Below are 23,427 nucleotides of genomic sequence, written 5' to 3'. Positions count from 1 at the left end.
CCTCCAAGGGGCTGAGGGCTGGGGATGTGGGGCCTCAAGGAACAGCCCTGAGAGGGAGCTGGTGCCCTTGCCCTCCAGGGAGGTCGGGGCCCCAGCGGAGAGCGCGGGGGACACCAGCGTGGAGGGCACCCTGCAGGTCTCCAAGGTGGCCTGCGCCCTGGAAGGACCCCGCCCACCCGCTCGCCGGGGTCGTAGGCCGGAGTCACGGAGAGGGACGTCCTTTCTTCTGCAGAGGGGACACCGTGCAGGGTCCAGCGGGCAGAACTCCAGATGCGTGGAGGGAGGGGCCCCTGCCTCCCCCCCGGCCCCGCCCCCGCCCCCGCCCCCGGGAAGTTCACAGGCGCCAGCCCTCCGGCCTGAGGCCTGGGGCTGCCGGCTCTTCTCTTTCTCGTGCAGGCGTTTTGTACGGTTCTTTGCGGGGAGGGAGGGGTCAGAGGAAGAGAAGATACTTGGTGTGACGCCCTGCCTTTCAGCTGCAGGCTGTGTAGGCAGATGACAGGAGAGGCGGAAGTGAGTCAGTCACCCCCAAAGAGGGGGTCAACAGGGTGTCATCGTGTTCTGGGCTGAACTGTGTCCCCCTCCCCCAAATTCCCATGTCGAAGTCCTAGCCCCCAGTACCTCAGAATTTGACCTTATTTGGAAATAGAGTCGTTGCAACATAATCTGTAATTAGTTGAGATGAGATCATCCTGGGGTAGAATGGGCCCTAATCCAAAATGGCTGTGTCCGTGTCCAGAAGGGAAACGTGGACACAGACGGGCCCGGGGAGATCACGTGTGAAGACCCGAGGGACGCTGCGAGCGGAGGAGCGACAGGGGCTGGAGGGCCTGGAACAACCCCTCCCGAGAGCTCAGCGGGGGCGCGGCGCTGAGGACACCGGGACTGCGGCGCCTGCTGGCCTCCAGACCGTCGTTTAAGCCCCCAGGTTGAGGTGCTTTGTTAGGCCAGGCCCCGCAGACTGAACAGCCTGGGGTTTAACAGGGCACTTCCCAGAGGGTGAACTTAAAAGACCTGGGCGTCTGGACAAAAAGTCACTGAGGCTGCCAGAAGAAAAGAGCCTCTCTCTCATTTCTCCTCTGTCTATCATCTATCATCTATATATCAATCAATTATCTATCTACTTCTCTGTCATCTGTGTACCTGTCATCTATCTATTATCTATATATCAATCACCTATCTCTCTCTCATCTGTGTACCTGTCATCTGTCTACCATCTATCTGTATCCCCTCTCTTTCTATCATCTGTCATCTCTCTATCACCTATCTCTATCCACAAGTATCCTCATGCAAACCAACAAACATCCCTAAAGTGCTCTGGCCCCGTTCTGGGGACAGAGTGAGACTTCACTGACCAAATACTTTGTTTTCAGCCCAAAGCCAACCAGACAGAGGTGGATTCCACGGCTGAAGCCATCCAGTCGGTGCCCTTGGGAGTGGGTGCCTGTAAGGACAGGAGGCCAGGCCCGGCACCCTCTGGGTGCACAGAGCAATCCGGGGACCCCGGGGCATGATCAGTCCTGGGGCTCATGTGAACGGTCTCAGCATCCCCACTGGCACAGACACTTGCAAGCTGGGGAGCAAGCGGGGTTCAAAGCCTTTATTGGACTGGGGTGTGTGCACACAGGGAGGTGCAGGGCCTGCTGTCACAGCTCAGTCTGATGGGGCAGGTGATGCCCAGAGACCTGGGAGCGGGGCCAGGAGGGCTGGCAGAGAGCCTCCGGAGGGCACTCGGGGGAGGACAAGTCTGGGAATGAGGCCGGGCTGAGGGAGGCCAGCCCCAGATGTGCTCCCCGGGACGCCTCTGGGGTGCCAGGAGGGCACAGAGGGCAGGACAAGGGTGAATGGTGAAGACGGGCAGTGCGCTCAGGGTGTCCAGGGCTGCGGGATCCCCGGTAGGAGCTGGGGTGGGCGGGGGTCCCCTGCTCCTGACTTCACACCCACATGTGGAGAGATTGAGCCCTCAGTGCGCCGGACCTCTCAGGTGGGGTCTGAGTAGCACCACGGACAGAAGGACAGCACCCACGGGGCAGGGGTCACGGGGCTGGTGGTGGGGGCGGGCAGGGGGCGCTAGCAGATCCAGCGGATGAACCTGTCGAAGAAGCCAGGCTGGGCCAGGCTGTCGTAGTCCTTCTCGCGGAAGACGGTGGCCGGGTCGCCCAGGCTGATCTTGGAGAGCACGTCCGCGTCCACGTCGCTGCCCACGGCCACCACGGTGGGCACCACGTTCTGCTTGCGCATGGAGTGCACCGCCTCCTCCAGGCTGTCGTTGCCCGTGACGCCGTCCGTGAGGAACACGAAGTCCAGCTCGGCGTGGCGGCGCGCCCCGGCCCGCGCGCCGCGCACCACCTGGTTGATGGCGTGCACGATGCCCGCGCCCACGTGCGAGAAGGAGTTGAGGTAGCGCGCGCTCGCCAGCGCGTCCTGGATGACGGTCAGGTTGGAGGTCAGCGGGAAGGCCACCTGCTGCTCGCGCGGGCCTCCGAACTGCAGCAGCGCCACGCGCGCGTTGAGCGGGTCGTCGTCCCTGCGCGCCAGCGTCAGCCGCCGGGACACCTCCTCTACGAAGCGCCGCGCCTTGTGGAAGTTCTGCTCGCCCAGCCGCTCGGAGCCGTCCAGCAGGAAGACGATGTCCACGGGCCGCTGCGTGCACTGGGCCACGTACAGCTCTGGGGGCGAGACGGGGTGGTGCGCGGGCGACCTGGGTGAGGCCCCGCTGCCCCGCCCCAGCCGCGCCCCCGGGCCACGCCCGCCCAGGCCACGTCCGCCCAGGCCACGCCCCGCGCCCGCCTCTCTGCGCGCACCCGTCCACAGGAGCCACTCAGACCGCTGGAGCTTCACCCAAGATCACCGGCGGTCGGGAGCCCTCCACAGCACCCAGGACGTGGGTCCAGGCTCCTACCCTGTCTCCCTGGGACCGACACCGTCTCTCCTGGTTGTGCTCCCACCAGGAAATGTCCCCAAACCTGAGGCTGAGGGGTCCCTTTCCACTCTCCCAGCACCATCTCTGCCCAGCGACCTCCTTCAGGCCTCGCGGGCAGGCACGCAGGGATCAGTAAAGCCCCTTCTTTTGGCCCAAGAATTGGATGTGCCCCAAAGGACCACGGTCCATGGGGAGTAGGAGTGGGAGAGAGAGGTGTCATCACACCTGTGACCGTGTAAAAAGACCTCATGAAGATCCCCAGACGCAAGGACCCACCTCTGGAGGCTGGGCCGTATCTCTCCCAGCCCTGGGAGCATCAGGGAGAGAAGGGGCCTGTGTCCCCTCAGCTGGCCAAGGCTTTGGTGGGCAGTGGGCACAGGTGTGGCCAGACCCCTGTGGCAGCCCGGGTGACTCCCTGTTACCTGAGACCCTTGCCCTCATCCGGCCAGTCACCAGCCCAGGACATGCTGGACAGTGTGAGGGCAAGGCTGCCACCAGGGCTGAGGCTGGGCCTCTGAGGGACGTGGGCGCCTCTGCACAGCCTGAACACCCGCTCCACACACGGGACCACAGGCTGGGTCTCCGTCCAGGAACGTGCAGCCAAGCCCCTCGCCCAAGGCACTGCTGAGATCTCAGCTCTAACGGCCATCGGGGCTCGGCAGGGGCGGGGCTGGTCCTCCCTCATGGGTCCAGCTCCTCAGCCCCGTGGGCACCCTCCTGACCGGGGCAGGAAAGGACTCCGGTCACAGCCCAGGCGTGCTGAGCCAGGGCCGGGAGCACGGCGATCCCATCTGAAGGAGCTCCTGACCTGTGGCACCAACCACGAGGGGCTCAGGATCCCGCTTGGGCCCCGCAGGCCCCAGGTGCCCCACCGCATGGGCAACCCCCGAGGTCCAGGCGAGCCAGCAGTTGGCCTCAGCAAGTCGCTGACCACAGCACACATTCACACTCCTCGTTTTGCAGCTTTTATAGACTGTATGAGATGCGCTCACAGCCCCTGAAGGACACTCTCGGTGTGTCGCCTGCAGTACTGGGCTACCCGCGGAGGAGCGAGTGTTTCTGGCAGATTTTTTTTTTTTTTAAAGGAGCTTATTTATATGGCAGTGCAGATGAAGAGCAGCTTTGGCTTTAAACCCACAGGGCTGGAGCTAGAGCTGAAACTGCCCAGCGAGTTCCCTGTGTGCCCCTGGGCCTGTAAGTCCCTGCGGTCAGTCAGAAACGCAGGGATTGCTGGTTTGGGGGGGTTTCTCAATGTATCAACCAGGGGGACGAGAGAAGTGCACAAGGGGTGACCTGGACACAGAGGCCAGAGGTGAAGCCGGGAGTTGGAGTTGCTTATGAGGCTCTGGTCTTCCCTCTTTCTTTTTGGCTAAATAACGGTCCCCAAGAGATGCCTGCGTCCTAATCCTGGAGCCTGTGAATATGACCTTATATGGCAAAAGGACTTTGCAGATGGAATTCAATTAATAACTCCCTTGAAATGGGGAGACTCTCCTGGATTATCTGGCCCTAAATGCCACAAGTGTCCCTGTAGGAGGCAGGCCGGGGCAGGGCGTGGGGGGAAGGGGAGAGGCCATGTGTCCACAGAGGCAGAGACAGGAGCTGGAGAGGCAGGAAGGGCCCTCCCTTAGAGGCCCAGAGGGCGCGCGGCCCTGGGACACCTTGCTTTTGGGCTTCTGGCCTCCGGACCAAGAGAACAGCTTCCTGCTGTCTTAAGCCCCGCAGTGTAAGGCAGGCAGTGCCTGGGAGCTAATGCAGCCGGCGGGGCTGCAGCCCGGGGGTTCAGCAGAGCGCCAGCACGGTCTCGGGGTCGCCCACGATGTCCCTGTGCACCAGCTTAAAGGTGTCAATGAACAGGTCCATCCAGTCCTGCCGCTCGCTGCCCGTGGCGAACTTGGCCCGCTCCGCGGTGTAGACCAGCACAGCCACCAGCCTGGAGTAGGCGGCTGGGTCCTGTGTGAACTCCGTGGCGTTTAGCAACTGTTGGATCAGGGGGATGGTCCTGGGGAAGGAGGCGTCCGGGCCCTCTTCCGTGCGGAGGAAGGTGACCGGGGGCTCGCCGCCAGGCCGCGGTCCATCTGCGGGGGATTCCAGAGAAGTCTTTAAGGGACTTGGTCGGCGTGATCGGGGCTCCAGCCGCCTCTCTCCTCGGAGATGAGGAGGGACCAAGAGCTCAGCGAGGGCGTCAGATGAGGAGCCGGGGAGGCTGCAGCTCCCGCATGGTCAGCGCGGGGTGCCAAAGCTAAATAAAGGGGCTTCGGGGAGCCCGGAGGAGACGGGGAACAGAAGCTCGAGAACTGCAAGACTCTTGGCACAGACGGCTGCTGAGACTAACCAGGTTGTGGCGGCTGCTGGCAGCTCAGGGCCCTGCCCGGGGACGACCCCAGCCCCCTTAAAACGCTCAGCACTGCGGGGAGAATTCCCTGCCTGTTCCAGCCCCGCCTGGCGATAGGCGGGGGCCCCTGGAGTCCCTCTCAGGGCGGTTTCTCGCCGGCTTGTGGTTACAAATCCTCCTCCACCCTTCACCGTCAGACGTTTACCTCCCCCCCGGAGCCGCTGCCCCGAGGACCAGGGAGCAAACGCTCAGCACGCCCCATGCTCTCCCCATCCTGTCACGTCCGGGGCAGGTCAGGGCCTACCCTCCGGGCCCCTCGCTCCAGGCGCACCACGGTCTCCTGTCTGCAGGGTGCCTCGGGCACGTCCAGTTAGCGCGCCCGGGTGGCCTGGCCTCACGGCCCCAGCCCTGCCCCGCGCCCTTCCTTTGGGGCGCCCAGCCTTCCGGAGCCTCCTGCCTTGGCGTGGGGAGCAGGGCTCAGGTCCCCCTGGCTCTCCCCCTCCTGCAGCAGCTGTCGCGGAAGAAAACCTGCCTTGGCCGCCTTTGACTGGTGTCTGCCTTTGTTTCTCTTTGACAGCCTCGTGGTTCTGTCCCAGCTGAGCTGCCCACCTGGCTTGGTCCAAGCCCAGATGCGGCTGAGCCTCTGGGTGGAAGGGGCCATTTGGCCCAGTAGGTCAGGGCCGTGCCAGAGCAGGCGGCGTCCACACAGCGCCCCATCTGCTCAGCCCTCAGCGAGCATGCCAGAGTCCACTCGTGTCAAGGAGGTCATTTGTAAAAGCATATTCTGTAGTTAACATCTACTTTCTTCCCTTCTGGTCACAATGTCTAATTTACTAGGAAATTTCAAATCACTTTAAAGGAGAATGAGATTGTGAGTTTAGCAGAGGGGGGACTTAGGAGAACAAGGGAGGGGTCCCTAAGGGGGCTGTTCCCTTTCACTGTCAGGTCCTGGAGGCTCAGGGGAAGTGAGATCACCAGCATTACTCCAGCATCAAAAGCAAAGACATCACAAGAAAGGACACGACAGCCCAAGATGTCTCACAAACACAGATGCAAAAATCCTCAATAAAATATTAGCAATCAACTCTAACAATATATATGTATTATACATCATGACCAAGTGGGATCTATCCCAGGTCTTGGAAGGCTGGTTCAACACTCAAAACTCAATGAACACAATCCATCACATCAGCAAGCTAAAGAAGAAAAACCACCTGATCATATCAACAGGTGCAGAAAAAGCATCTGACAAAATCCCACACTCGTTCACGACAGACTCTCAGTACCTAGGAATGGGGGGCCACCCTCAGCTTGATAAGGAACATCTACAGAGACCCTCAGCGGACTCCCCCCATGGCGAGAAACTCACAGCTTCCCCAGCAAAATCACCGCTGGGCCCTGGCACCAGGGGCTGGGTCAGGTTTCTGCCCTCGAGGGGCCAAGCTGACCACGGGACCGCACCCTGGAAGGAGTCAGGCGCCCTGAAGGCAGGGGCACAGACCAGGGGTTAGTTGGGTCTCTGCGCGGACCCCACCCTCTTTAGCCCCCGGGGGAGACTGGGGTTGGCGCTATTGGGCCAGCCTCTGGGGTTTGGGGTGGCTCTGGGCGCCACACACACCGTCTTCAGCCAGGCCCAGGCCGTCTCTGGGATGACCCCACAGCTTGCCAACGGCCATGGCACAGTCACTGGTACAATCTCGGCGAGCACTTCCTTGGAAGTTCTCTGTCAGAACAAGTGTGCGGACCCCTGTCCCCAACTCAACACGGTCCCTTACCTCAGGCTGCCTTGGTGCCTTTGAACCTGCCCGGGGCCCCCTGACGCCTGGGAGGAGGCTGCCGGAACGCTGACCTCGTGGCAGACACGGATGTGGACGCAGGCCCCAAGGTTCCCATCAGTGTGGGACCTGCCAACGGTCCAGCCCGACTCACCCTGCCCCCCGCCTGCTGCGGGGTCCCCACCACCCAGAGCCGGCCCCAGGGGCCCCCCGAGGCAGCAGCAGGATGCCCAGAGGAGCTGGTTGACGCATCCTGCCCCTTCCCCGCCCCGAGGGACCCCTTGGGGGCAGCCTCCGTGGGTCCCCAGCCCCCAGCCTCCCGCTCTAGTGCAACCACGTAGGGCTCGAGGCACGGCCCCCTAAACATGTCTGCTCCGGAGGGAAGACCAAACCCCAGCCGCCAGGCAGCAGCTCAGGGCGTCAGGGCAGAGGCCCGCTCTGCAGCCGCCCCCGTGGCTGTGGATGTGTTCGCCTCCCTGAAGGTTTAAGACCAGCCATTTCACTTACTGGATCCAGGGCTTCCGCCTGCAGGACCGGGGTGGCCCTGGGGTGTCTGTGCCTCTGGGCACCTCAGCCCACGAGGCCGTGAATCTGTGTTCGAGACCAGCGGCCCGAGAGCTTAGCGCACCCCCTCCCGACATGCGCCAGGTGGGTGGGGCGGCCGAGTGACTCCAGACGTCAACTGCACCCCCAGCCCCTCCTCGGAAGTGCCGGGGTCCCGGAGCCGGGCCACCGCGGGTCTGGAATCTGAGGCTTCTCACTGGGGTGGCTGCGGCAGCAATTCCTAGGGTCCCTGCACGGCCCTCCCCCCGGCCCTGGCTGCCGGCTTGCCTGGGGGGCCAGTGGCGCCCGCGTTACCTGTTTGGCAGGGAAGGTCCGGGCACACGATCTGGGGGTCTAGGAGAGAGGAAAAGAGGTGGGGGTCCCGGTGGCTCCCTTGGAGGCCTGCGGAGACCCGGCCCCTCCCCGGCCGCGCGCCCCTCCCCTGCTCTCCTCCGGACTCACCCGGGCACAGCACGTCCTCCATGTCGTCGATGAACTTCTCGGCCACCAGGTCGGAGAAGAGCGTCATGTTGCGCACCTGCTGCGGCTTGTCGCAGGCGATGGAGTACAGGTTCTCGCTCTCGTGCTTCTCGTGGAACATGTCCCCGATGCCGATGGCCGTCACCGTCACGTCGTGGTTGCACAGCGCCCGCAGGTTGAGGTCGTCGTCGCGGGGGTCGTGGCGGCCGTCCGTGATGACCACCGCGAACACGCGGGTCTTCTGGCGCCGGCTCTCCTTGATGAGCTGGTTGTAGGCGAACTTGAGGGCCGAGGGCGTCCAGGTGCCGCCCGCGATCCACTCAAGGTTCTTGACGGCCTCCTTGAAGCTGGAGAGTGAGTCGATGCGCTCGTCGTCCAGCTGGATGGCCTCGAAGGTGCCGTCGTGGCTGTACTGCACGACGCCCACGCGGGTCCCTGCGGGCGGGCGCGGGCGTGAGGGCGGCCCTCGGCAGGGCTAGGACCCCTCCGGGACCCCTCCCGTGGATTTCTATCCGGACCTCAGGCGTCCTGCGGCCCCTCTGCTCGAGCCCTGACCCGCCGGACCCCCACCCCACTGCGGGGCCGCTGACCCGTCTCCGACTTGGGGTCCTTGGCGATGGCCCCCAGCCTGTTGACCACGTTGATGACGAAGTTCTTCTCCAGGGTGAAGTTGGTGTAGCCGATGCTCTCGGAGCTGTCGATGACGAACACCACGTCCAGAGCGCCACAGCGCTTCTCACAGTCTGCGGGGGGCGGGGTGAGCGTGCGGGGCGGGGTGAGCGGGGGGCGTGGCGAGCGGAAGGCGGGGCGAGCAGGCGGGGCGGGGCGAGCAGGCGGGGCGGGGTGAGCGGAGGGGCGGGCGGGTGACAGCGCTGACCCCCGGCCCAGGGAGACAGCCTAAGACCCCAGGGGCGTGCAGGCAGGTGCACCGTGGGAAACAGTGAATGTGAGCGGGAGGGTAGGACTCGGACGGACGACCCTGACCCCGGGACAAGAGCCCCCGAGGACACAAGTGTCCCAGTCCAGCCGCGCGGGGGCCACGACTCACCACAGCACCCGCACGTCTCCCTCACGTAGGTCATGACGTCGCACTCCTGTGACACAGTGGGGTCAGCCCCCAGCCCAGAGCGCAAACCCTGGGGAGGGGCTGGAAGCGCTTCTGCAGGAAGCCTGTGGCCCCTGCCCACCTCCTGCTCTGACCTCACCCCTGCTGACCTGCCCTTCAGATTTTTAAGAGGGAGGAGGGCCCTGAGTCCCACCCCGACTGACACCTACCGTGAGGCCGGGATCTCCTGGGGGGCCAGGCTCTCCCTGGAAGGAGGAAGGGTATCCGTGAGATGTGACACCTGTCATGGCCGAGGCTGGGAGGGCTGGACTTGTTCTCACACGGCCACTTCAGGACCCCTGCCTGGTTCGGGCTGCCTGTTGGCCTGGCTGGCCCAGGGACTGTGGCCAGAGGGCCAAAGGGATGGGCGACTGACCTACCTCGGGTCCTGGCGCTCCTCTCTGCCCCCGCGGGCCTGGCTCACCAGGGGGACCAGGATCTGCCTGAGAAGGAAACGGGCAGGTGGGCTCCGGCAGTACCTTGGGTGGTCCCCCCGCGCGGCCCTGCCCCCGGCAACCGTCAACAGGCAGCAGAGGTACTCACAGGCTCGCCCTTCTGGCCTTTCCTCCCGGGTTCTCCTTTGGACCCAAAGTCACCTCTGCCCCCCTGTGACACAGGACACCCGTGTTAACAACGCAGAGAGCTCGGCAGCTGGCACTGCTCCCCTGCCGTCCCCCAGCCCTCCAGGGATCTGCCCAAGAGGAACACGCCTTTTCAGGAGGAACCTGTACTCGGCAGTGCGGGGCGGTCAGATGCAGCCGCACATGGCGGCATTTCAGGGCGTGGCCCGCTCCCACCAGCAGAGCTCAGCACAGAGGCCCGCTGCACAGACCGCCCCGCGGTACGTACCTCGGGGCCGCGGGGGCCAGGCTCGCCTTTCTCTCCCTGGGAAGCAAGCACAGGGGTCACTCAGCACTGAGCTGAGGGCTGATGGCTGTGCAGCCCCCTCCCTTCCCTGACGGGTGGGCTTGGGTATCGAAATCTGTACAGAGCCGCAGAGGCTATGGGAGAACGTCTGAGATTCCCAGGGGACCCGCCTCTGCTCTTGATGGCCCCCCCGCCCCACCCCAGCCTCACCCTGGGCCCGGCGGGGGGCCCTGGCAGGAGCTAGCAGGAACCTTCCAGTCAGGGCCCTCCCGACAATGCCCACCCCCTCCCCCAGTCCCTGTCCCACCCCAGGACTTACAGGTGCTCCTCGGGGTCCCGGATAGCTGAAGCCAGGCCTGCCGGGGTCTCCCTGGGGGACACGGGAGGCCAGTCAGGGCAGGGCCAGTGGAAAAGGTGGAGACTGAGTCAGTCGGCCTGGACTGGGGGTGGGTGGGCAGGGCCCGCCTTGGGAGGACATGCCACCCCTGAGGGTGAGAACACGGGCTGGGGTGGGAGGTTGCTGCCCAGGCCCCTGATGTCCTCCCTCACCAAGGGGGCAGGGCCGGCATGCTCCCGGCAGCCTTACTCAGGAGCCCTGGCCCATCCTGCCTGCCGGGTGGGGAGGGGGCATACCTTGGGGCCAGGCTCTCCTGAGTCTCCGCGGGGGCCAGCGTCCCCAGGGTCTCCCCGAGATCCCTGAGGGCAGAAAGGAAGCAGGGAGTCGGCACAGACGGGGCTGACCTCATCCAGCTCTGACCCCCAGGCAGCACTGCTGCCCTGCAGGGCTGGCCGTCCCGAGGGTCTCTCCTCTCCGCGTGCCACGTCCCGGCTCCCCCTGGCACATCCCCCGCCTGGTAAAGCCTGACCCCTCAGGGCAGGATGATGGTGTGAGGTGCGTGGGGGCCTTCGGCTCCCTCTCCCGCTGCCCAGGTTTACTGTGCGGACAGTATCCTGCCCACCCGAGGACAGGAGGACCCAAAGCCATGGGCCCTCCCAGGCATCCTGCTACTGACCTGCTTCCCCGGCTCTCCAACAGTCCCCTGGGGACCTCTGGGTCCAGGTAAACCTCGGTCTCCCTGGAAAGAAAAGAGACGAGGGCGCTTCAGAGACCCTGTTGTCACTCACTGTGGACCTCGGCAAGGGCAGGGGGCCCTGCTGCCCTCCATGAGGTCCTTAGCCCTGACCCCAGTGGCCCCAGGCAGGGTCTGCAGGGCGGAGGGCAGGAGAGGGGCAGGGGGCCCTGGCGGTGCCACCCCAGGAGGGTATGTGGCCTTTGTGGCGGCCCACCCGCTGCCCCACTTGCCTTGGCTCCCTTGTTGCCAACCTCTCCAGCCAGGCCCCGGGGCCCCTCAGGGCCGGGGTCCCCCTGTGGGAAGAGAGGCCAGGTTAGTCTGCGGGAGGTGAGGAGAGGGGATCATGAGCTCCCCGGGGAGGAGGCCCCAGACGGTGGAGGGCGGAGCGGGAACAGCAGGCCTGCCCGCTTGGCCTCATGCAGCAGGGCAGGGGCCACCAGTCCCAGAGGAGGGAGCCCCTCCTTTGCGACCTTCCCCCACATCTCACAGGGAAATGGCTGCCCTTGGATTTCACCACAAAGACAAAGACCTCCTGCGCCAGCTACAGGAGCACGTGTGTGCGGGGGGGACGCTGGGGGGTGGAGCAGCTGTGCATGGCGTGTGTGGGACTGTCCTTGCCCAGGCCTCTCATCAGGGAGTGCCTCCTGCTCTCCCAGACCCTGCAGGGAGCGCCCCCTGACGGTCAGGCCCCGGGGGTTGCCTTTGTTCTCCTAGGTGGACCGTGGAGGGGGTGTTGGTCATCCCTCATCACAGGGGCTCCACTGGCACCACGGTGAGACTCCGGTGTAGACACAGACACGGCAGACAGTGCCCGAGGCTCCCCCGTGCGGACACTCACCTTCTCGCCCTTGGGGCCATCGCTGCCTGGGCTGCCCTTGGTTCCAGGGTCTCCCCTGCGCCCCTGCAGAGAACAGGCACGTGGGAGTGTGGGGTTCCAGGGTGGGAGCCCCACTGGAACCCCACACTCTGTTCTCCCCACAAGGACTCTGGCTGTGGGGTCTGGGGGCCCCTCCAGAGGGCCTCAGCCTAGACCTGTCCTCTGCTGGGTCGGTTTGGTCCCAGACGAGGATTTAGGAAATGATGGGGGCTGGTGAGCTTGTAAGTCCAGGAGCTCAGGTGACGTGACTGGGACCGAGCTTGGACCAGCTCTTCGCGAAGTCCCTCTGTTCCCCCCGGATCGGGATGAGTCCCCTCTGGGGGTCAGCCCTGGGACTGGGCTCCACCCACCCTGTGGCAGGACCCTCAGGGACGGCTGAGTGGGGTCGCCGTGTGGACCCGCAGAGTGTGTGCCTGGGTCTAGGTTGAGCCCTCGCGGGGTCCTGCCGGGGGGGCAAGGTGGGGCCCCGGGGCCACTTCATGGGCACCGAGCGTCCGGCAGGGGTGTGCCTGGGCCCCGCAAGCCACTCCCCAGCGGCCCTCCGTGGCGGCTGCAGTGCGGGGGCCAGGAGGCTCAGCTGGAGAGGCCGGAGGACGCTGGGCTCACAGAGGCCCAGAGCAGCGCGCGCCGAGGCAGCCCTGCGGGAGGGTGCGGCGGGCCGGCCAGGGTGCCCAGGGCCTGTGGGCAGGTGAACTCACGGGCTCGCCTTTGGGGCCTCGGGGCCCAGGCCCACCCTTGGCTCCTTTCAGGCCGGGACTTCCGGGGGCTCCGGTGTTGCCTTGGTAGCCCTGCGGGGAAGAGACAGCTCAGCTACGGCCGTGATCTGCCCAGGCGCACGGACGGCTGTGGGCAGAGCCCGGCCCGTGCGGACGCATGCCCGCCGTCTCCGGTGGGGCCGTGTCTCCCTCGCGGTGCGGTGCGCCGTCACCTGGCAGCAGGGACAGAGAGGCTGGGGGCGCTCAGGACCCAGGGCTGGCCTGCCTGCCCACCTCCCGCCATGGGGCACCACGGGCGTGCGGCCGGAGCCCGCCGGGAACACTTGCCTTGCTTCCTTTTGCCCCGCTTTCCCCCGGGGGCCCTCTGCGTCCGGGGCGGCCAGGGTCCCCCTGGAAGGGTTTGGAGAAATCAGCCTCGTGCTCTTCAGATGCCAGCAGTGCGGCAGGACCCCGGCGGGGCTGGGGGCGCGCGCTTCCCCTCCCGCGTCTGTGGAGCAGGTCCCCCCGTGTGGGCACCCACGGCCCCCTGCCCGGTTTGCGGGGCCGGGGCCTCTCTGCTGGGCATCTCGGTCCGGTGCTGCAGGCAGGGAGAAGGCCCCCAGGAGGGTGGCGACCCCCTCTGCTCTGGCCGGCCCGCCACCTCGGCCAGGCTGCCTACCTTGGAGCCTTGATCTCCTGGCTCGCCAGGGCTGCCGGCTTCCCCCACGTAACCATCCGGGCCCTGCAAGAAGGGAGAGGGTTGTGCTGGGGCTCTGGCCGGGAGCTGTGCTTGCATTTTCCCCGTGGGGTCAGGGCCAGCTGACCAGGGGGAGGGTGACCAGCACCCCATCGCTGGACTGGCTGCCGGGACCCCCGGCCTGGGCGGGCAGACCGGACAAGCCGCTGGCACGGGAGCCCCTCGGGACTGTGGAAGCAGCCACCCGCCACCTGACCCGGGAGCCGCTGAGGCCATTCGTCATGTTGTGACCCCAACCCCGGCTGAACGCTGGCGGGGTCCCGGGACAGGCAGGGGAGGGGCTGGAGGGAGGAGCCCAGCTACTGGCTTCCCGCCGCAGCTTGCAGCGCTGGTGGCTGTGCTCCCCGCCCCCGCCCGGCGCCTGGCACCTCCCGGGGCCACAGGGGCGCGACGCAAAGCCGCAACTGTGCTCACCCGATCCCCGGAGTCTCCCTTGCAGCCAGGAGGTCCGATGCGCCCCAACTTGCCCTGAAGGAAAAGAGGGGAGCAGAAGATGTGTCAAAGCCAGGATTCGGAGGACAAGGGCCCCGACGACAGAGGTCAGTGGTGCCGGGTCTACGTGCACCGGGCACCCCACTGTGGACGTGTGCGTCAGTGGCTGTCAGGGTGGCGGTCCAGAGTCTCCGGGGTGCGGCCGGGAGCACGAGTGTCTGTGGTGCCCCCTCCAGGCGTGTGCACGTGTGCGTGCATGCATGGTGCGTGCTCACCTGTGACATGTGTGTGTGTGCTGTTTGTGTGCACCTGTGCACGTGTGTGAACCACCAGTCACGCCAGACGTGGGGTCTGCAGGACAGGCAGGGAGAGTCCTGCAAGGCCGGGCCCTGCTTTTCAGGAGCAAATGTCCACTTCCACTCTTGCAAGGTTCCCGTGTGTCGTGTGTCCACCGGGTAGATGCAACCAGGGGCCACTCAAGCCACAGGTTGTGCGCAGTGGCCAGAGAGGCCCAGAGGCCTGGCCCCTGGAGGGACCTGAGAGTCTCGAGGGTGTGGCTGTCAGTTCACGGGCACCCTTGCTCCGCCCGGGGACGGAGCCCCAGAGCACTCTACCTTCTGTCCATCCGTCCCGTTCTTGCCCGCCAGGCCGGGGGCGCCCTGGAGGAGAGGGGAGGAGGGACCCCGTTAGCCCGATGCTCCTTCCTTCTGAGCAGTGGGGAGGCAGGCACCCCGCCCCCGCCCGCCTGTCTGCTCACCTTCCGCCCTTCGGCTCCAAACTCGCCCTGCACAGGAGGAAACGAGGCCAGTTAGCGCTGCTAACACATCACAGACGCCACTGCCTTAGGGGCCCAAGTCTACCCTTGGACAAAACACGAGGCCAGAGCGGCCCCAGAAGGCTACTACCGGCACGACACCGGGTCCCATGCCCCAGCACGGACCCCCGGCTCGCTACCGGACACTGCTGCCAGGGTTGGGGCCGTGTGAGGTCTGGCCGCCCAGAGCCCAGTCTCACCTTCTCTCCTTTGAAACCAGGAACACCCTGAGGTCGGAAGGAAAGAAAAGCAGCGTTACCAGGGTGTGTGCGCTGGGACCCAGCAGGCCTGGGGGGAGGAAGGGGGGATGGGGAGGTGGGGGGGATGGGGGTGGGGTGGTGGTCGTCAGGCTCGGATGCAGCGGCGCCACCAGGGACGTCGTTGGAAATGCAGCAGCGCTTCACTTCCTTGGGGCAGGGGCGGGAGTAGTGGGCCACGCCAGACACATCCTGACCCCGGTGGCGGGCCCCGCCTGGAGGCAGGGAGCCCTTGGCTTGTCCTCATGTCCCCCGCCCCCCGGGCAGGGTCCGCAGCAACTTGCCTTGGGTCCTGGGAATCCAATGGGGCCTTCGATGCCTGGATCTCCCTGTGGAAGAGCAAAGGGCCGTGGACGTAACCTCAGCCGTGGGGAGCGGGGGCCGCCGGGACGGGGTGTGGGGGGTACTCACCTGTCGCCCCTTCTGTCCAGGCTCTCCGGGCTCACCCATGTTGCCCTTGGCGCCCTGAAAGCAGACGAAAGAAAAAGGAATAAATCAAGGTGGGGAGGCAGAGGGTGCGTCTGGCCAGCGGCCTGGCAGCCGGGCAGACACTTCTCTCCCGAATTTAGAAAGAAGCCACTTAGTAATAACTTTCCCCGTAACAGCATTTCAAACGCTCTGTCTCATGTCCGCAGAGGTTTCTTCCCCTCTCCTGCCTTTACAGTTTTTGACACGAATCATTGGTGTTTCTGATACCCTGGCAGTCATTTTGGAAGGATTTCATTTGATACACCTCTGTTGTTATGAAAACGCAGGGCCAACCTAACCCCTTAAAACCTACTTATTTAACAAATGACAGCAGTGAGTGCCCTGTATGAATTAGCACCATATTACCAAGAGTAATGGAGTTCATGTTTCCTTATGTACTTGAGCATGCTTGTTTACTTTACAGGAGTCTTTTATGGGCAAATCTTAATTAAAAAGTATTCCTACTCTTCTCAAAATGCCATATAAAATGCAGCTGATAAAAGCTGAATTTTAGTTCTGCCAGGGTGAGAAGTGGTGAGTCCATCCGAAGTGCAGTGGCCCTAAATTTGGAGTTCAAGACAGGTCGGGGGCTTTCCTGGGAAACAGACCCCTTGGGTGGTCTGGGCATCTTACCTTCTGTCCGCGGTAGCCCTTGGGGCCGGGGGGCCCGGGGATCTCCAGACAGCTCACCTTGTAGCACTGAAACAGGAAGCAAGGGGCAGCGTGTGAGGCTAGCACCGCAAGTCCCAGGAGGGAAGGAGAGGGTGCAGCCTGGGGCTCACTGGACACTGGGCCATCCTGAGCTGGGGGCTGCGTGATGGAACAGACTTGGGAGGTGCCCAGGAGGCCCCTGTGCCCACCAGGGGCGGGTTCAGGGGTCCACACCAGTGCTCTAGGCAAGTTTTAGAAATCAAGGCTGCATTAAGCAATGACCAGCAGTAGAAAGTATTAAATCGCTGCTGGCCAGTCCCCACTGCGCTTGCACATTAAATCGCTGTGGTATTGAGCAGCTGCTCCGGGAAAGGGTGTGCTTGTAGTATCCTGGGCTGTGAGCTGGTGCTGGGGAAGCACAGGCTTCAGGTCCTGTGCTGCAGGTCCTGTGCTGGGCACTCAGCTGGCCACCTGCCTTCTCCTCCTGGCCTCCCTCAGGTGGATGGAGCCCGTCAGCCCAGAGGGCAACCCTCAACCTCGACCCGCATCCTTTGGCTGTGTAGACCCTAACGCTGACCTCTGCGTTTAAACAGCCTGGTTGTGGCCAGGAGCCCTTTGTCCAGACTCGAGTCTCAGGCCCCACATGGAGCTGAGGGGTCTTGCTCCCAGGCCGGCCCCCCCCTCATTGTCCTAGACCCTGGGAGCCCCAGGGAGTGGGGCGCGGGTGGTCGTCTCTGCTGGCTCAGAGGCCCCAAGCAGCTCCCGGCAGGGCCGGCAGGGATGGAAACACTCTCACCTCTCCGTAGGCTTCATGTTTCTGCGGAAAAGACCCAGAGAGAAACCCTGGTTAGGGGGGACCTGGAGACATGGTCAGCTCCAAGTCTGGGCGGGGATGCAGGACATCGGAGTAGACAGGACCCTGCCCGGGGCCCACCCTCTTCAGCCACCTCACTCAGAGGGGGTAAACTGAGGCCCAGAGCGGTGGACTGCCCCCTGCCACGCGGGTGAGCGGATCCCAGGGCTCTGGGCCCCATGCTCCGTCCCTGCTGCTGGCGGGTGGGGGTGGCCTCCCCGCCCCAGCGACTCACCATGACCTTGATGATGCGGTTGACGGTGTCCTGGTCGATCTCGGTGGAGTCGGGCCGCATGGTGGCGTAGTTGTTCCGGTAGAGCTCGTGCGGCGTGTTGGCGATGTCCCGCAGGCCCTGCTCGTTCAGCTTCAGGTTGGGCGGCACCGCGAAGAGCCGGATGCCCTCCTCGCGGGCCCGCTCGGCCTGCAGCTTGATGCCCCCGCACGGGCTGCCCGTGACGTGGCCATCGGTGATGATCACTGCGAAGTTGACCACCCCCTTGCCCACGTGCTGCCGGACCTCCTGGGTCATGTTGGCCAGCATGCAGTCCGTGAAGGTGCCGCGGCGGAAGGAGCTGATGCCCTGCAGGCTCTTGGTGAAGGAGGCCCGGTCGCTGCCGGGCGGGCTGAACACCTCCACCAGGTCGGAGAAGTGCAGGCCGCCGTAGCGCCAGCTCAGGGCCACCTGGTCCAGGTAGAGCTCGTCCTGCAGCTGGCTGATGAACTGCAGCACGAACTGCTGCATGTGGTAGAGCAGGCTGTCGGTGGGGGACTGCATGGTGATGCTCTCCGACGTGTCCAGCACGAAGTACACGTGGACCGGGCAGTCGGCCTTCTCTGGGAACGCGCACGAGTTACCGTGGCGCCGGGGGCCCTTGCGCGGGCTGGTGCCGGGCTCTGCCCGCCGGCCTCCCGGCAGCCCGCCCCGCCCCCGCCCTCCGGCCCCGCCCAGGCCTCGCCGCACCCACCCCGGTGGTACCTGGGCAGCTGTTCCTCTCGGAGGTGCTGGGGCTGATGACCTCCTGCTGCTGAGCGTGGACGGCCCCCAGGAGCCCCCAGAGCAGGAGGGCGAAGCAGGGGCCTGGGAGCATCTTGGCAGCGCCCGTGCGCCCCGACATCCTGCAGCAGGGGAGAGCGGCGCTGCAGACGGTGCCCCGTGCACACAGCACGGTCCGAGCCCTCCTCCCCAGACGGTGGGGGCGGCACACACGCGGCCGGCCAGCAGCTGGGCTCGGGGGCCCCTCTCCCCCTGCCCTGGATGGGCCACAAGCATTGACTGGGAGCAGAGACCGCAAGCTTTGGGCTCCGCTCCGGGTGGGACGCTCGCCACTCCTGCCTGCCCTGCAGAGCCTGGGTGCGCTGGGCAGACAGGTGCGTCCTGGGAACTGAAAAGCCAGTGACTGGCATCGGTGAGGACAGAGGGGGTCCTGCGGTGGGCAGGGCAGAGGGGTCGCTGGGGGCGACTGGGAGGAGGGGCACCCGGGGAGGGGAGAGAGGCCCAGGCTGGGCCGGGGTGCGCCTTGGTACCTGACGCCATGCTGACTGGGGAGGGGGATGGCCTGGGGAGCGGAATGTGGGCACTGACGAGGACAGGCCTGGAGGGCCGGCAGGCAGTGGCCTCCGGGTCCTGCTTTGTTGAGGGACGTGGGGACAGCTGCACAGGGTGGAGGGGACCCTTCTCCAGAGAGGTCACTGCGCCCTGGCGTGTCTCCGCGGAGCCTGGGGTGGTCCTGATGCTGTGGCCTCTGCACTCGGGTGCACCCTCTGCTGGACAAATGCAGCGAGAGGACCTCGAGGTGCGGCGTGGGTGGGTTGGCTGGGCTCTGGGGACACGGTGTGAGGGGAAGGGGGACCCTTCGTGGGAAGGCGAGGAAGGGGCTTGTCACCCTGCTGTTCCAGTGGGGACCCTGCAAACTGGTTCACTTGGTGCCCCTGGAACAGAGGGTGAACCTGCTGAAGATGCAGCCCTGCCGGGGACTTGGGCTCTGCTGGCAACCTGGGCCCTCGCATGGCTGGGGGCAAGAGGAGGCACCTGGAGAGCTCTGAAGGGAAGCAGAGGCGTTAGGGGCGCTTTGGTGCTGTTTCTTGGTGATGCCCCTCAACACTGTGGAAACGTCTCATTTTTGAGAGAAGGTGAATTTGCACTTGGTTTAAGGTGAGAGGGGTTATTCCTGGCGTAGTTAGGGGTGCACAGGACGTGGTCCTGCCTCCCTCCGCATGGGGTCATGGTTAGCTCAAGAGGCTGTGAGGCTACAGGTAACAGTCATGACCCCGAAGGGTGGTGACAGTTGCTGAGATTAAAGCAAGCCCCGTGGGAGTATCAGGAAATCCAGGAGGGCTTCCTGCAGGAGGTGATGGATGTGCCCAGACTGAGGGAATGGCCAGAGGAAGGAAGCTCCTGGCCGAGAGGAGTCTGGTTTAGGGAGGTCTGGGGGCAACACTCGACTGAGGTGAGGACCAAGAAGGTGGGGTGAGGGGCAGGCCAGGGGCTCTGAAGCACCCAGAAGCCAAGAGGGAGTCGGGCTGCACCAGCCAGAGCCAAGGGTCCAGAGCCATCAACCACTGGCGACAGCCACTGTGGGACCTCAGTCAGGGGAGCCAGTCAGGATGACCACTAGGATATGGGCACAGCTTTGTCCTCCACTACCCCTCACCCTGCTGCCCCATGGAGGAGAGACCGCAGAGAGGGCACCATAAGGCCCACCATGTCCTGTGTGCTACAGGTGAGAGGGGACAGAACTGAGGAGAGGCTTGCCCAGCTTGGCACTGTTCTCCATGTGCACACATGTCACGCGCCACACACACACAGCACACACACACACAGACATCACACACGCATCACACATACCACACACACCACACACACACAGTACACCACACACAGACATCACCATACACACACACCACACACACACAGCACACCACACACACGTCACACACCACACACAGACATCACACACACACACATCACACACACTCACACATCATACACCACACACACACACAGCACACCACACACAGACACCACACACCCCACACACACAGCACACATACAGCACACACACACACATCACACACACTCACACATCATACACCACACACAAAAACACACATAATAAATTAAAAGAGACCCACATAATAAAGTGTACTGGTGGAAAATCTTACTCTCAAATGTAATGAAAAATTCTAAAAATATCTACCCAGGGGAAAAACACAATAGCAACAACAAAATACAGAAAACACCCGAAGGGAAAAATCACTTTGGCCTGCGGTAGGCAGCCTCCAAGGTGGCCCCCGATTACTCTTGCCCATACAGAGTCCTCTTACCCCCTGAACTGTCTCTGGCCAGTATGACCAACAGAAAGACATGGAAGTGATGCTGTGTGACTTCCACGACTGGCTCATAAAAGGAAGGGTGCCTTCTGCCTGGTCCCCTCTTGACTTGCTTGCTACGGGGGAAGCCAGCTGCTGTAACGTGAAGACGCTCAAGCAGCCTTTGCAGAAGCTCATGGGGGAGGTGATGAGGCCTACAGCCGACAGCGGTGAGTGAGCCGTCTTGGAGGCAGACCCGCCACCCCAGCCAAGACTGAGATGACCGAGGCTGTGGCCAATATCCTGACTGCACCTCGTGAGGGACCCTGAGTGAGAACCACCCAGCGAAGCCTCTCCTGAATTCCTGGCCTGAATAAATTACAAGATAGTAAATGCTTATTGTTTTAAATCACTAAGTTTTGGGTACTTTATTACACAGCAATAGACCACTAACAGAAGCATAAAACTTTTTCTCCACAACGTTGTAGACAAAGATGAGACAATAATTCAGGATTTTGACAGGAAAAAAAATGACCCAAGGATGTCTCCCCAGCCAACTTATCTTTCATGTATAAGGATAAACATCACAGAAAACTAAAAATAGAGCTACCATATGGTCCAGCAATCCCACTCCTGGGCATATATCCAGACAAAACTCTAATTCAAAAAGATACATGCACCCCTATGTTCATAGCAGCACTATTCACAATAGCCAAGACATGGAAACAACCTAAATGTCCACTGACAGATGAATGGATAAAGAAGAGGTGGTATATTTATACAGTGGAATATTAGCCATAAAAAAACACAAAATAATGCCATTTGAAGCAACATGGATGCAACTAGAGATTATCACACTAAGTGAAGTAAGTCAGAGAAAGACAAATACCATATGATATCACTTACATACGGAATCTAAAATATGACACAAATGAACTCATCTACGAAACAGAAACAGACTCGCAGACACAGAGAACAGACTAGTGGTTGCCAAGGGGGATGGGGGATGGGGGAGGGATAGATTGGAAGTTTGGGGTTAGTAGATGCAAACTATAATGTATAGAATGGATAAACAACAAGGTCCTACTGTATAACACAGGGAACTGTATTCAATATCCTGGGATAAACCATAATGGAAGAGAATATAAAAAAGAATGTATATATGTGTATAACTGAGTAACTTTGCCAAACAGCAGAAATTAACACATCGTAAATCAACTATACTTCCATTAAAAATAAAAAAAGGATAAACATCTCAGACGTAAATGGGCTCAGATCTATGCCACCCACACACCATTCTTAAAAATATTCTGCAAGGAATTTCTGCAGACAATAGAGAAATGAATAAAAATAAATGAAAAGCAAAGAAACTTGAGACATACAGTAAAATATAGAAAATGAAGGGAAAAGAACTGAAGCATAAAATTAAAAGCCAGAAATTTCACATAGATCAGTTGTGACAATAAAGGTGTATGGCTTAAATTCTCCTGTAAAGACAAACTTTCCTAAATTGGGTCAAAAAATGAAACCCATTGCCATGAGGTTTATAAGAGTCACACTTTAAATAGAAAGCCACAGATGGTGCAAAGAAAATGGAGTGGGGAGGGATGGATGCAAATGGAGAGAAAGACAGGGGCAGTGTTGTTGAGACACTAGAATTTAAGACAGAGGATGAGGGATGGGGCCCAGGAAAAGATAAAAGCTGCTGCAGTCCAGTTATAAATCTTTATGTACCTAATTTCATAACACAATATTACTTAAAGCACAATCTGTGAAAAATCAAAGAAAAAACTGACAGACTGCAACCAAGTAGACTTTAACTCATCTTTTTATGTTACTGACAGATCATATTAAAAAAAACAGAGGATCTGAATGTCATGTTTTATAAAACTTTGATAGTAACAAGCCGGAAATATGTATTTTCTAAACATAAAGGATTTGGATAATGTGCATAAAACACGTGCACATATTACATATATACCTATGTTTTCAAAACCTACAAGTAGGGAACATACACTCTTTTAAAAATTTTACAGAATTCAATCCTAGAGTAAGCCACAAAGAAAGTTTTAATTTATTAAAAAAATGGAAATTTTACAGATAAAATTCTTTGAGCTACAATGCAAAATTTGTCACTAATAAGACACAGGAAAAAAACCCCCCAAAACAAAGCACTTGAAATTGAAAAACTCTCGCAAAAACTACATAGGAATTAGTGACAATGACGATGTACACATAAAAACAAATATGAGAAGGCCAAAACTATAATCGGGGGAAAATACATAGCCTTAGATGCTTTATGTTATAAAATAAGAAATTAGTGTAACAAATTAGGCATGTGGTTAGAGAATAGGGACAAAAAAACTTAAAGAGATAAATCTCAGGAAAGCAAAAGAGAGAAAGTGGTAAAAAAAAAAACAAACCAATTGGTTGAAAAAAAACCCACAGTAGAATAATAAATACATCTAAGAGCTGGTTCTTCAAAAAGGCCAATAAAATAGAAAAAATTTTAGCAAGTCTAAGCAAGAATAAAAATGATGTAAACATAAATATAGAAATATACAAATTTAAGGAGTAAAATAATGATAGATGAGGAGAGTTTTTATTGTTGTTTGTTTTTAAGAGTATACCAAGTGCAGCTTTGAGTGAGCTAGTAAATGCGAAAAGACCGTTTTCTGGGAAAGTGGCCTCACCTCTAGAGAGGAGGTGAGGAACCGGCTGCACTCTGACTTGGAAGGAATGGAAACACGGGAAGGAAACACGTTCCCGAAGACTCTGGCCCAAACAGCTTTTGGGTGAGTTCTTTTGCATTTTCAAGAACAAACACTTCTCTATTTAACTTATTTCAGAACATAAAACGATAAGCTTTTCAATTCATTTGTTAACTTGGCAAAACCTAAGACCAAAACTTGGTAAAAGATATCCCTAAAAGGAACTCTATAGATAAATATCACTTTTGAATACAGTTGCAAAAATCCTAACTGATATTAGAAAATAAAATATAGTAGCATATTAAGGACTACTAAACCAGTACTAAGATGAAGTTAGTTAGAAATACAATGATGCAACATTAGGAAACATATTAATGTAAGTCACATTAATATAAAAAAGAAAATCATGTATAGGCATACCTCAGAGATATTCTGGATTTGGTTCCAGACCACGATAATAGAGCAAACATTGCAATAAAGGGAGTTGCAGGAATTTTTTTGGTTT

At 60.5% G+C, this 23,427-nt stretch overlaps 1 protein-coding gene across 4 annotated transcripts in view; it reads right to left on the bottom strand.

Annotated features, from left to right (window-relative positions):
* Positions 1 to 1,582: 1,582 nt before the first annotated feature.
* Positions 1,583 to 23,427, bottom strand: part of COL6A2 (collagen type VI alpha 2 chain) — a 36,805-nt gene continuing 14,960 nt past the window's right edge. For 2 of the 4 annotated variants that reach the window (XM_082460970.1, XM_082460971.1), the window contains 27 exons: positions 17,879 to 18,018; positions 17,138 to 17,736; positions 16,846 to 16,866; positions 16,032 to 16,097; positions 15,342 to 15,395; positions 15,215 to 15,259; positions 14,874 to 14,900; positions 14,617 to 14,643; positions 14,474 to 14,518; positions 13,842 to 13,895; positions 13,350 to 13,412; positions 13,019 to 13,081; positions 12,674 to 12,763; positions 11,937 to 11,999; positions 11,325 to 11,391; positions 11,039 to 11,097; positions 10,659 to 10,721; positions 10,345 to 10,395; positions 10,008 to 10,043; positions 9,702 to 9,764; positions 9,539 to 9,601; positions 9,329 to 9,364; positions 9,102 to 9,147; positions 8,644 to 8,796; positions 8,036 to 8,488; positions 7,889 to 7,927; positions 1,583 to 2,666 (listed from right to left, as the gene is read on the bottom strand). In XM_082460970.1, the coding sequence (XP_082317096.1) occupies positions 2,068 to 2,666; positions 7,889 to 7,927; positions 8,036 to 8,488; positions 8,644 to 8,796; positions 9,102 to 9,147; positions 9,329 to 9,364; positions 9,539 to 9,601; positions 9,702 to 9,764; positions 10,008 to 10,043; positions 10,345 to 10,395; positions 10,659 to 10,721; positions 11,039 to 11,097; positions 11,325 to 11,391; positions 11,937 to 11,999; positions 12,674 to 12,763; positions 13,019 to 13,081; positions 13,350 to 13,412; positions 13,842 to 13,895; positions 14,474 to 14,518; positions 14,617 to 14,643; positions 14,874 to 14,900; positions 15,215 to 15,259; positions 15,342 to 15,395; positions 16,032 to 16,097; positions 16,846 to 16,866; positions 17,138 to 17,736; positions 17,879 to 18,017 (3,084 nt within the window). In that variant the 5' untranslated portion in view covers position 18,018 and the 3' untranslated portion in view covers positions 1,583 to 2,067. Of the gene's footprint in view, positions 2,667 to 3,920; positions 4,999 to 7,888; positions 7,928 to 8,035; positions 8,489 to 8,643; positions 8,797 to 9,101; positions 9,148 to 9,328; positions 9,365 to 9,538; positions 9,602 to 9,701; positions 9,765 to 10,007; positions 10,044 to 10,344; positions 10,396 to 10,658; positions 10,722 to 11,038; positions 11,098 to 11,324; positions 11,392 to 11,936; positions 12,000 to 12,673; positions 12,764 to 13,018; positions 13,082 to 13,349; positions 13,413 to 13,841; positions 13,896 to 14,473; positions 14,519 to 14,616; positions 14,644 to 14,873; positions 14,901 to 15,214; positions 15,260 to 15,341; positions 15,396 to 16,031; positions 16,098 to 16,845; positions 16,867 to 17,137; positions 17,737 to 17,878; positions 18,019 to 23,427 lie in introns of those variants that run through there. The other 2 variants (XM_082460972.1, XM_082460973.1) reach the window with 2 other exon arrangements.

The sequence above is a fragment of the Balaenoptera physalus genome (assembly GCF_965194825.1).
Source record: "Balaenoptera physalus genome assembly, chromosome: 4".
NCBI lineage: Eukaryota > Metazoa > Chordata > Mammalia > Artiodactyla > Balaenopteridae > Balaenoptera > Balaenoptera physalus.
The sequence above is the reverse complement of the archived record's forward strand: the minus strand, read 5'-3'. Positions and strand labels throughout refer to the sequence as shown.